Genomic DNA, 14,053 nt, shown 5'->3' on the forward strand with positions numbered 1-14,053 from the left:
ATGTGTCGCTTAATGAATATGTTAGTGCAATATTAGCGGAGTTTCAAAATTCTTGGGGCTCTCATTTTTTTAATCTAACTTTGTCTATACAATAACACAATTTTATTGGGTTTGCTCATTGAACAAATGAGTTAAAGGGACTGTTTCCTTTACAAAATAAAACGAATTTTATAGTGTGACACAGTTTTTTTGGTTTAGAGGAAAATTTTCTTATATGCGAATTGTTTAACAGGTAATATTTCACTGGTTTAGAATAGAAAGAGACGTTAACATAAAATGATTAAAAGTTACACGTGAAACATAGTTAAGTACCTTACTTATAGGAGCATCATATGGGGTTTACAGAGAACTTAACTCCCCTAGTTCTATCACAAGTCCCCAAAAATGATGAAAATCATATATAACAATTTTTAGGGAGGGAGAAAATAAATTAGATCACCCAAAAATTTTGGTCAAATTGTAACTATGGCCCCACTCTAATAAAATAACAATTTGAAAATATCCCAATTTTTTTAAAACATATTATTCCAATAGGTATAGGTAATAGATTTCAAAATAGATTTTTCGCGGTTGTGTACAAATTTACAAGCAAATATGAAATACATAATAGAAAAACAAATTTTAGACGATTTAATTTAATATTAATATTATTATAAATTTAGTTATAACGAAAAAAAAATGTAAAAATGGTTAACATGCAATGATCACACCAAAAAAAAAAAAAAAATTCGACCTCCTAGAATAACACATGACAATACGCTATTGCGTTTGTTTATGTAAATTAAATAGAAAAATTATACAGTGATACTGAATAAATTTTGAAATTGATTTCAATAATATCTTAACTATTTATTGTTTTATATTATATTAAATAGTTAAGACAACATTACACCATTGACGTATATAACGCCAGTCCCATGGAGGATAATAGGTGCGTTCTTTCTTAGGTTTTGCCCACGGGGACATTTACAAAATACAGCCATATACTTAATTAATATAGCTTTTTACTTCGTGATACAATAAGTTATGGTAAATGGCGTGTAAACTTAGTTGATATAAATAAAATTTTTTTACCGAGTATAAAAATAATGTGTCGTCAATGGATTACAATATAATAACAAAATATATTCTGTTGAGTACTTTTCTGTAGTTACGGTTATAAGGTATAGACATACGGTGGGCTTTTAAAAATGTGTTGCTATTAAAAAGAATATAAACCGTAAAAAAAAAAAACAGTAGATATCTAAAACCAACAGTTTTAATTACATATAAAATTGTTAGGATTATTAATAGAATAATAAGACAACTACTATTAACACTACTTGTTAATAGAATATATTGTATTTGAATTACTCTATTTGGGTTTTTTCAAGTTGCCACATAATCAAATGTACCTTTATAAATTTCTCCATCATTTACTAAAAATATTTTATCATTCTACCCGAAGATTAGAGGCTTACTCTGGAAATTCTCGAAACCTTACTTATAATCAAAAAACGCAATTTAAAATAAGTTTTAAGGAAAAATTAGGAGATCCTGCATATGTGGCTTTTAGGATTTGTATTATTTCAAATTTTTTTTTTATAAGCAAAATTAAACTTAAACTTAAATTAATATTTTCATTTAGATTTTAGAATTTTGAAATTACGTAGTATATTTATTTAACAAAATTTTGACGAATATATTATTTCACAAAACGTATAAATGTTATGATAATGCATCGTTTTTTACTTAATTAGATCTTATTGACAATTACCATTAGAATGTTATCTGTTTTGAAGTACCCTAGTTTAAGAGGTCAAAACTTAGAATTTTAGTAAGTCTTGCACAACGCAAAAATGTTGGCATTGTGTTTGCCTTTCTATGTTAGATTAAAAATATGGGCGCAATGTCTATAAAATGTTTGGAGGGGGTTATTTTAAAATTAGAAGGACTTAACTCCAAACTCTTCCAATTTGTGCCGACGATTAAAATAAATTATTTATTTTAACCAAGTTTACGAAATTTCACTCCGATAAATGACTTTATTTGGTTTCTTTAAATATATAATTAAGTTTTTAGCTTTGATGCTAAGCTAATGAGGTATTAATTTTACCACGATGTGTTTATTTATTTATTTTTTGGTTATAAAATTTAATCAACACAATGTGTTTATTTAATTTAAGCGATAATATTTATAGATCTATTTATTACGAACATTATAACACAAATATTTGAGGAACCTCTTCAGAAAAAAGTTTACAATTCCTTTTTAAAATAATTTCATTACATAACCCTTTCGGACAAATTATTGAATCAATAACCCCCAAGAAAATGTTATTAATAACCAGACAATTTATTAAAGTTTAAAAAATTGTATAATAGTCAAGTACAATAAGCTGCGGAATTATCATTTATCTTATATACTTGTTGTCGTACTGTGTACTTTATGAGATATGTTCCTAAAAGTTTAACATGTCACAGTAATTAGCTATAAACTGTTTCGTTAAGAAAATAGTAAGGTAATAGTGCCATTATGACATTGGCAAATCCATAAAGATTCTCTATATGAACGCGATAAATAACAAAGAAACGTGTTGTCCCTATCAACCAGATATTCAAACGATGCCCATACTCAAAATGTACAGACACAGTTCCGGATCCTCAAAACGTGGAACGGATATTACTAATATGGAAAAGTCGTAGTAAAAGCAAAGCGCATGGTTATCTGCAGAGGAAGCATTAGGTATAATTATTATTGCACTTTACCGTGCGCGAAACAAAGGGGATGTGTCGTCACTACTGAATGTTGTAATATAAACGCTATGCGTTGCTCATTAGAATATACAGGAGGATGTTTAAGAATTAAAATGCAATGGCAAAAATAACAAGAGAAAAAAAACCATACACACATACAGAACACCTCATGAATATACCATTGACAAATGACCTAGTGGGATCGGTTGAAGCCCATTCATTATTTTTTCCGTTCTATATTCATAGAGTTCAAATACACAAACTCTATTATCTAGGCGTGTGTTGCTGCCTATTTATGAATGAATGGCGACATTAAATGCACACATATTATCCACTCACGTATATGTATATAAATGTACAAACGCACAGGAAGTTGCGTGCCACCGACAGATTAGAAAACTAGACGGACGACTTTTGCGTGGGAAGGGTAAGTGATGGTACATACTAAATACACGCGGTTTTATAGACAGGAAGTAAAACGCAATGTGCTACAAGATGAGAGTATATGCTCACAGCAACTGATGGGATGCTTATAATTGGATCAATGAAATCGATGCGTACGTTTGTACGCCTGCACACATTTTACCAGCCATGAAAAGATTTCACCGTGAGATCACCAGTAACAATCTGTGGGATACACAAAAGAATCCCGTAGCAACAACGGAATATTTTGAGAAGTGTTAGATCTTATACATCATCGAATAGACTAAATAATTGGCTACATCAAGTGGCTGGCAAAAATGAAACTGTCGTTATTCATTTATGCGTGTAAATGACATTTCAAACGCATAAGCAAAGGTCGCCTTTGTAATTGCCACCAAAATATTAGTATTGGTTATTGTTATAGTGTCGTCCTTGAACACTAGAATTTTCATTATAATATACGTACATGGTGCTCGATAAAAAAAAAATGAATACATATCGCCCAACAATTCATTGTGTATCGCCGTGAATGTGTAATAGTCTGTACTTTTAGCATTAAGTTATTATAACAATACGAACCAGGGTTATCAAATGTACTTAATGTTATATCATTCGTCGTTGAGCTATACGGATAATAATATTATAATTATATAGGCGCATAAACAAAAACCGGATGCCATACGCGATTATCGAAAACTTACTTTTTAATTTACCAATAATAATAAAAATCACTTATATCTACACTTACTTATTGATAGTATCAAATCATCAAATGATACAAAAATGTAAAACTAATTTGGTTACAGCTAATTAATTTTGATTGGTTTATAAATAAACTCCGAGTACGTGAAATATTTATTAGGCTGCCTAATATTTATTTCACCCTATCAAAATAAAACCTGTGATCATCTTATTTCCGTTTAATTTAGACGGAAGGTCAGATGATCACTGTTTTTTTAAATATTTTATTGTTAAAAACTAAAATTTATAATATTTTTATATAGTTGAACATTTAATAATAATAATAAACTTTTGGCTATAATAGACAGAAATTAAAAAAAAAAGAAATAGGTTTATTGAAACTTCAAGACTTATTAATACGGACGAGTGTACTAAAATAATAGGTTCCTGTGGTTCCTTGGTTTACAGAGCTTATAACATTTAATTTGTTCAAGAATCATTAATAGAATATTTAATATAATGGAAAAATGGCACGTGATAATTATGTACACAATTGCGTTTTACCACTTTAGCGCCCCTAGGCTAAATTATTCTCCCCCTATTGCTTAAAAACTAATATTTCGTGTACGTTCACTATTATTACTAATTAATATTTATAATGTTATAAATTAATAATATTCTTGGATATCAATAATTTTTTTAGATCGATTTTTATGTATGTTTAATTTTACATACAGTATTTTCTATGAATTCGGAAAAAGTTATATTAAATTATTAGATTTACTTGGAAAAGATTGTACAAAACATTTTAAAAATAAATTTAATAATAATTATTAACTTATAATATCAAATTTTTTAAGAAAATGCTGTTCTAGGCTATGGCCCACTTAACTTAAATACGGTACTGTATACACCGCAACGAGACACTGTATTATCAGAGTGAAAAAAACAGGCATGTTTCGTATAAACGTATATTGCAAATATTATTAATAAATATCCATTTTTTATTTCACTAAAAATACTAAGAGAAAATATAACAAACAGGATATGATGTATGAGTGAGCCTAATATCTTTTCAAAAGAATTGATTGTAGTACTAAGATATTTCGTTAAATACAATAGTATATTATGTAGAATTTCATTTAAACAATACACCATAGTATGACAGACAGAAATAATAGAAGAAAAAAAAATTGAACATATCAATTTTTCCCATTATGGTAGTAAATGAAGCACTTTTGAAGGCCGGTCGGTGAGTTTATCCGAAACTATACTAATGTTATGTTCAATCAATTTTTTCACTTTTATATAGTCAGACTATTAATCATGAAGACATGTAAGCATTCAAAAACACCAAGTGTTTTTTCTGTTTTTATTTATTTACTTGTAATTATTGAAATATTTGATTTAACTGAATGGCATGATGTTCATGATTCACGAGAAATACCACTGCAATAAATAATTAAAATATTACCTTATACATTTACATCGTGTTAACTCGATATAATTCTATTAATTGTATCCGGATACAGTGGATGAGATACTTCAACAGAACTGCAATACTTTCATTGATAATTAACAACAATTACAACTCATTTACCAATAAAACCACAAGTTTTCTAAAAAATTATTAAAAGCTGGAGGTTTTCAATTCAATAGTACAACATTGATTTTAAGGAATCTTTGATACCGTATTAATGAAATAATACCAATCGCAATTTAATTTATAAACAAAGAACAAAAAACAACTGAAAATATTCTAATTTGACCCAATACTAAAAGTCTAAATAATAACTTGTAGAGACACCAGAATATGAATGTTTCTAAGGGGCAACTTTTTAAAATTTGTTTAGTTGAAATGCTAGTGAATAGTAACTATTCACATTACTGTCAACGATGCTATTTTTGACGATATGCCCATAACGATTAGGTCAACAACAGTAAAATTATTGAAGACTAGTATTAGAAAATATTTTTGTCTCAAATAACAACATAAACGTTTCTACTAAATGACTTATTCATCAGAGTCAACACATTTTACAACATTGAATTTGCAAATGAAATAGGTGAATTTAAAATGTAAAAAAATTGTAAATGTTAGATAATGCACTTGTTCCTGTACATGGTATACGTTGTGTTGCTTATCTTAATAGAATGCTTTTTGTAGTACTACTACAGTTATTTTAAACGAACACTCCTTCAATAAATTAAAAATTTTTTATCTGTATTTTTAATGATTAGATTAAAATAATACTTGAATGAAAAATTTGGTCATTGATAGAATAATAATATTGTTTAATAGCAAACACGAAGAACGATAATCTTCAAAACTAAATAATGTAAACACCATTAATGTAATTGTTGATATAATTGCATCTTTATCTCGATTAAAATTATGAATCAAGTGAAAAAGATTTTATTTTTTTTAAGTTACGTGCTGTAATTTATAAATGTACTTATTATTTTATATTTCTTATAAGATATATTGTTATAAAATACATACATCAAACTATAAAATTAATAATACATCAATGATTACATATGGTTTGTTTAATAGTTCGTTTCCTGGTGCGTGTACTTTTAAAAATATTTATGAAAATATCAATCGTGGAAAAATATAATGACAAAAATAAAGTCACTGGCAGCGCTCTGTATTTAAATAGCTTCTTTTTTTATAAAATAAACATTATCACCTATTGAGTAAGAACTACAAAATTCGAACATTCAGTCTAAAGGTTATCATTTTTATTTTAAGTATGCAGTATTTTGATGTGTAATAAATACACTACATTTTATTCCATTATCAAGCCAAATCTGATAAAATTAGTGCTGAATTCTAACAAAAACAAGTTTGTGATTCCAATTAAATATAATTACATTAATATGAGAAAACATAATCATTTGATTTTTAGTAAATATATTCATTTAAGTATCTACAGAAAAACTTAAGGTACTTAAGAGATTTTGGGGGATAGCATTAGAGAAAAAGCTAGTTTTTAAATCATCAAAAGAAAATGTGTGTTTTATAAATTAAAGATATTTTTAAACATATTAGGTGGGAGACTTTAGTACCATGGATGCCTCGTTTCCTTAATAAGCCTGTAAATATCATGATTTGTGCTACAAGAAATTAGACCAAATTAATACATACAATAATAAATCAAATAAAATATTTTAATTTTGTTTATATTAACTTAAAAATTTGCTCAATGATTATTCTTACAGTAAAAATAAGAACTTCACATCTAAATCATTATTCTAATACAAGTTAATAAAATAAATTGTTGAGACTTAGGCACATAAAAGTAGTATCATAGTATCAACCTTTAACTTTAGTCTACAATTCACAGAGCCACTAGCATATAACTAAAAATTATAACGAAAATTTTACTATTAAATGGAGAATGTTCTAAATAAAATTTTGTCAGGTCGATAAAAAATATTGTATTTTTGATTTTTGAGATATTAGCATTTAAAAATATTAAAACAATAATGTGCGGGGTAGTTTTTAACAAAGCTCAATTTTTACCATAACTCACAGAATTCATTTGCGTAACCTATTAGCCTATAACTAAAAATCATAATAGCTCAAAAATTTAATTATATAAAACTAGTTATCGATCAGTCAACATTATATTTTCCATTAATTATTAAAAAAATAATTTTATGTTCCTATTTAACTTTTGAAAATTACCCCTAAAATCTACCATTAGACATAATTTCTCCTGACAATAAATTTGATATTTATATGGTTCATAAAAACATATCAAATTTAAATATGTACAGTTTTATGAAAAAATCATTATTTTATGATAAAATGGGGTGTAGTATATTTAATAAATCACATAGTTAAATAGATAACTAAACAAAATTATGTAGTATTATACAATATACAATATAAAATAAGTTAAAATAATATTAGACTTAAGAGCAAAACATTAGCTAACGAATATTATGAGCTATAAAAGCTCAAAAATGTAGAGAGCAATGTCTGTAGATTATTTTTACGGTTGGTCGTTAACGCATAAATAAACTGCATTGTCACCCGCATAAAAAATTATGTATGTCACGCGATCAGCTGTTTTTTATGGTTATAGCCCGACATTCGCAAACGCGCAGCCAGGCGCCCTTAGTGAGTGCACGATTTGACACACTGTTCGGTAGACCGATCGATACTCCAGCTACCGTTGTCTCTGAACATCGTTATAAAATTACAAAAATTATGTTGTAATTACACGTAAGACCTAAAACCGTTATGATATTATTCTTATAAAAGATTAATTTTTAATTGAAAGTAGCGATTTGAACATAGACGATTTTTCGTTTCGATAAAGATGTCTGGCCAGAATAACTTAACAAAGTCATTATATAACGTCATAATCATGTATAACTACGCGTAAACCTTCTGCCTAGATATTTGTAATAACTGGGCCAAGGACGAGGTTTGCAGGAATGCGTGCATGTTGCGGTTAAAAAAATTAAACTAAAAACAAATATTTGAGTTAAATGTACCTGCATAGGTGCTCAGCAACGAATCTGAAGGATTTTTTTTATATGCCAAAAATATTGCTAGGATGTTGGTCCTTTCGATTTCATTTTTATTTCACTGTCGGTAAATTCTTTAACAGTCAATAACTTAAGTTCATTTGCACGGTATTAATGAAAGGAATGGCATAATTTTCAGCATTATAATGACGCAAAGTTTTCGCGATTTCATCTACAAGTCAAACCGGGAGCATTACTTATTCCGGATTCACAAAAAAAGTTACGATTAACGAACTGAATTTAAATATTTTGTAATAACCCGTAACCGCAGTCCGCTAACAACACGCACACGGATTAGAAGAATAACTACAGCTGGTGTTTTTGATAAGACGTGTATTGAAAGTGATAGTTGATAACAGTCATATGATTCGCGAATCGTGCATGGTGCAGATCAGGGTATTGACGCAATACTGAGGGACTGTTTTTCAGCGGATGTAGATAGCGCTAGGTGTAGCACTGTTATTTTTCTACTAGGAAAAAATTCCATCATAGTATAAGTGAAATTTGATATGGTTCTTTGTAAATAAGATAGTATCAAGTGAAAATTACATATCATAATATGTATTTGCAATATTTAATGCTGTAAGTTAAAACTGTAGACATTTACTGTAAATAATTTATTTTGAAATAAACTTCATCTGTAGTTAAAACTAAAGGATTTCAATAACGCTTTTATTTCTAAAAAAAAAAAAAGAGTTTAAAAAATAACTTTTATTTAAAAAATGAAGGATAAAAAGTATTGACTTTAACAAGTATTGTTAAAGTCATTTTTGTATTTAATATCTATTGCATTACATTAGAATCGCGCTATCTACGTGTATAAGTACAAAAACAGTAATTACATATATCATATTTATAGTGATAATGTTATCCGAAAATATAATCAATTGTGTACATATTTAAAAAATAAAATATGTGTGAGAACACGAAATAATTTTTTTTTAGAAATATATTACTTTTAAAAATTAAAATTTAAAGAAAATGACGGGACTCTTAGAGTCAAAACTGTGTTTGTTGTGGTTTTATTTTTATGATTAAGGGATACATTGTTGGTATCATGTCTTCCGATGAAAATATTGAATTAGAGTGCCAATTTATGAAGGCTCTTGGAATTTTAAAAAAAGAAGAAGTTTTGTAAGTTATGTGATAGTTTTTTTAAGATAGTATGTGTAGAGTCTATCATTTTCAGAATTATCAACGATAGACGAAAATCCATTAGTAAGAAAATTACACTTGGATCAGCAAATAAAGAAGAGTTATTAAAACAAATAAATATTGAATCAGATTTACTGGAGTCTTGTCAACAAAAATTAAAAGTATGTGTATTAATGAGAAAATGAATGTAAGTGTATTTTGGTGATTGTTATTTATTTTATAGCAAGAATTTGAGGAGAATATTAGTATTGATATTAAGCACAATGTATTCAAAATCATTTCTAACCGCATTAATGACATGTACAAAAGTTTATTTTTGCTTTTTACTGTTGATAATAATAATTTAAAGGACTACATTGAATTTTGTTTAAACAATGTAAGTTAAATTTTACTTGTTGAGTTTTTACTTGTTAAAAATACAAAAAAACTTTTAAATATGCTAGGATTTATTAATTAAGTGCAGTAAGTTATTAAATACGCTGATGTCTCGACATCATAGTGATCCGGAACTTTATATGACTGCTGCACGTTTTGAGTTTGAAGAGCGTAAAAATATTGAACAGGCAAGACTGTATTATGAACAAGGTTTACATGATCATAGCCAGTGCAAAGAAATATGTTTGGATGAATTTTGGATGGAGGTTCAACATTGTTTAGAAGCTGGCGTAAAACACAGTACATGTATTGAAAAATATAGATCTGCTATTAAGCATTTTGATGGTGATATTTCTTTTCATATTAAAATGCTAGATGTTTCACTGAGATTACGGTCAGTAGAAGAAATACAGTCACTAATTGTTAAGTATGTATTGAGTTATTATTCTTTTTAATTTGGTTAATTATTAATTTTTGCTATTAAACAGAGATATGGTTGAAAAATATAAACACCATGAATTACTTTGGCATAAATTGGCTCAAATGCAATTGGATGGTTTTTGCTATCATCCTCAAACTGAACGTCTGCAGTATTCCAATGAATATATGGCTGTCCAGTTAGTATAATTAAACCTTAAGTTAATTTATTATTTTTTGTTACATTTAATTTAGTATATATGGGTATTGTGAAAAAAATTTACTAAATTTTTTATCATAACATATGATCAGTTTTTACATTGTATTATTTTCCAATCTTAACATTTTATAAAGGGTTGTGGCCCTCTTTCATGTAAGGTAGTCAAAAATGGTTCTAGGCTAGGCCAATGTTAGATGGGACGGGTATTATAGCCAGCTTGAGACTAGAAACTACCATTAAGAAAATTACAAGAAAAGTCTTGTTGGCGTCCTAGGAATCAAACCCAAAACCCTGTGCGCAGAATCATACATTTCTATCCATTAGACCAGGCTAATCCCTTACAAATTTTATCATAACATATATTGATTAAATTGTTGTTTACTTTATGAAATATAAATAATTGTAAATAAAATGTGTTATATCTAAAATGTATTTTTTTTTACTGTATTCTAAATTCCAATTTTAAATAAAATTATGGATCTGTTAAATTTTTATAATTATTTTATAATGTCTAATATTTTTACTTTTTAATAAAACCTTAGTATTATTAATTAGGTGAAAATTCTATTAAATGTATTAAAATGTTAATATCTAAAATTTTTCTTTAACTTTTAATAAATCAATTTAAAAAATTTGCAATGACCTAATTTTAATAATTCAAATATTTTTAAAACCAAACAATACCTAATCTAAACTGTCTGTGAAATCTAATCCTATACTAATATAATAATAATAATTTTTTTTACTAATTATAAGCCAATTTCTAGAATTTTTCAAAACTTTTTATTAGTAGTTTAGAATTTAAAAGAGAGCGTATTCTGATAATAATAATATACATATATTTTATGTTAATTGTAATTTTATTTATTTAGTAATTGTATAAATGTTTATGAAGATGTCTTGAATCAAAATTTACTCCAAATTGATAAACAACATTTATGGGAATTATACTTAGATACTGTGATTGAAATTAGAAAGTCTTATCGTATGCAAAATGAATCTACTAAACGATATATGCATGAAACATTAGAACGTGCATTTCAAAATGCACATTTAAGTGGTGCATTACACATTCCTAAATATTATTTATACTGGGTATAAGTACATTTTAAATTTAATTAATACATTAAAATAATAATAATTTTTATAATTGATATTCTTCAGGCTGAAAATTCTAGTTTAGATGACCGACGAGCTATTTTGTCTGGAGCAGTAAAAGCATTGAAATCTAGTGTAGAACTATGGATAGAACTTTTGAATTTATATGTTACACATGACTGTTTTGATAATCTTGTTGAGGCTTTTCAGGAAGGTGTACGCTCATTGAAAGATAACTCTTTACCATTATGGTTGATTATGATAAGATACATGCAAAACACACATCCAAAATTGGTAAATTAATGAATATTATAACCTTAATAAATAATATAGTTTTAAATGTGTATAAATTAATACTAGCTAATGAAATTTAGTTTAAAGCAGCACTAGTTTTTGACTTATAAATGAATGATAATACCAAGTGATTAATTAAAGATAAGACGCCCATTTTCTTAGAAATTATTAAATGTTTTAAATTATCATAAAAAGAAAAAGTATTTGATTTGAAAAACTACAATATTTTAAGATTAAATAATTTTTATTTTCATCTTATCAGTAATTTTGATTTTATATTATATAAAAAAAAAAAACAATTTATTTTGTTCTTAAAATTTTTTTATTTGATTAGTTATTACTGTTTTAATGTTGTTTAATTTTTACTAAGAAAGCATTAATGAATAATTGTCCACATAGGTCAACTGACAATGTCCAATAGTAAACTTACATTGAATATTAGTGTATGCTTCTATTAAAAGAAAAGAATTACTAAAGATAAGTGGCTAATCAGATAAAAAAAATTTAAAAACAAAATTGTTTATACTTTTTTCATCATAATGTAAAATTAAAAAAAAAAAAAGTTTGGAGTAATATTTTTTAGTTTTAGATTAATAATATTTTTAATATAGTATTAATTTTAAATAATGTTAGTCACAAATGATTAATTTTTATAATAAAATTAGAGGTTTTCATTTTAGAAAATTTAAGGTTTTTGATTTTGTAATGGATGAAAAAAATTATTGAACTACAAAATATTGTAGTTAAATTTAACCAAATAATTTTTCCTGTATAAAAATTAAAAATATTCAATAATTTCTGAGAAAATAGTTCTCTTATCTTTAATTGATCATCCTGTTTAATGATTATTCATATATGACTGAGAAAGTATTATTAAGAGAATTTTAAGTGTAAATATGTTCAGGAATTTAAAAAATAATGTTGACCTGTAAAATTAAATATTAATATTAAAACAAATATTTTTTAGATTGAACAACTGTATCAAGAAGGTTCAAATTTAGGGTATACATCAGTAGCATTGGAGTTAAGGCCAGCTTATCTTGACTGGTGTGTACTTCATAAAGGACTATTGGCAGCTCGAGATCTGTTCAATGAACTTAAAAAACTAGAACCTCCTTGTCAAAATTTATATATGGCCATGATAAATTATGAAAAAACTCAAACCAATGATGTTAGTAATATTAATACTATTAGAAAAATATACAATGAGGCTTGTAATAAGTTTGGAAAAACTGATACTGGTAACTAATATTTATGTTATTTCATTTTTATCTGGATTAAAAAAAACTGTTTAATATTATAGAAATTTGGATGGAATGTATTCGTTTTGAGTATACATTTGGTTCTCGATCATTAGTTGAAGAAATTTATAAAGCTTCCCTTGTATGTTTAGAACCAGATTATATAAATATAATGAAATTAGAATTCAGTGTAATTAAAAGTGAATTTTTGTAAGTAATATTATGGCTACATATCAGAGTATTCTATTGTATCATTTTTTTTTAAATTCATTATTTTTTTTAAGGGATGATTCTCCTTCTGAAGACATTATAGTGATTGATGACGATTAAAGAATTTTTTTAATCAAATTTTTTGTTCCATACATTCTATGTTATATAGTAAATTGTTTTTTTTTATAAGTACTGAACAAATCCTATTTATTGTGATTTCTTATTTTTTTATATCACAACAGTCATTAAAGTATTTAGTATCTTATTGATTAAGATGTGAATTATTATATTTGTAGTCATTATTGTTTAGCTTGATTTTTTGTAACAAGCAGCAGTTTTGTTAATCATGTTTTATCATGTTGTGTCATTTTTTACATTTGTTATTTCGTTTATTAAATTTGTTTTTTTTTAATTTGATCTTATGTAACATTATTAAGCTAGGTAATTGTTTTTTATTTGTGATTTTTAACATGTTAATAAACATAAAATAATAGTAAATTTCATTTATTTTATAATAATATCAAGCTTTTGAGTTGAAAAAATTATGACTATTTTTCTTCCTCAAAAATTAATATTACATGTATGTCCAGTCTTTTGTAAATATTCTAATTTGCTGAGGAATATTAATTAATTTAATTTAGTTTTTTTCTACAAGAAA

The 14,053-nt window shown here is 26.3% G+C and overlaps 1 protein-coding gene across 1 annotated transcript; it reads left to right on the plus strand.

The window, feature by feature from the left end:
- Nucleotides 1–9,240: 9,240 nt before the first annotated feature.
- Nucleotides 9,241–13,913, plus strand: LOC126896724 (U3 small nucleolar RNA-associated protein 6 homolog). Its single transcript, XM_050669751.1, has 10 exons — nt 9,241–9,519; nt 9,575–9,701; nt 9,764–9,916; nt 9,984–10,342; nt 10,404–10,532; nt 11,425–11,647; nt 11,717–11,944; nt 12,912–13,185; nt 13,248–13,395; nt 13,470–13,913. The coding sequence occupies exons 1-10, from the start codon at nt 9,416–9,418 to the stop codon at nt 13,513–13,515; spliced, it is 1,791 nt and encodes a 596-aa protein (XP_050525708.1). The 5' UTR covers nt 9,241–9,415; the 3' UTR covers nt 13,516–13,913.
- Nucleotides 13,914–14,053: the final 140 nt, after the last annotated feature.

Source organism: Daktulosphaira vitifoliae, unplaced genomic scaffold (assembly GCF_025091365.1).
Source record: "Daktulosphaira vitifoliae isolate Bord-2020 unplaced genomic scaffold, ASM2509136v1 Scaffold_1, whole genome shotgun sequence".
In the NCBI taxonomy this organism is placed as follows: domain Eukaryota; kingdom Metazoa; phylum Arthropoda; class Insecta; order Hemiptera; family Phylloxeridae; genus Daktulosphaira; species Daktulosphaira vitifoliae.

Bases quoted from the DNA above. Each gene is read 5' to 3' on its own strand.
- LOC126896724 (XM_050669751.1), top strand. From the start codon at position 9,416: ATGATTAAGGGATACATTGTTGGTATCATGTCTTCCGATGAAAATATT. The intron at 9,520-9,574 runs GTAAGTTATGTG...TATCATTTTCAG, and splicing joins TTAAAAAAAGAAGAAGTTTT to AATTATCAACGATAGACGAA. The intron at 13,186-13,247 runs GTAACTAATATT...TTAATATTATAG, and splicing joins GTTTGGAAAAACTGATACTG to AAATTTGGATGGAATGTATT.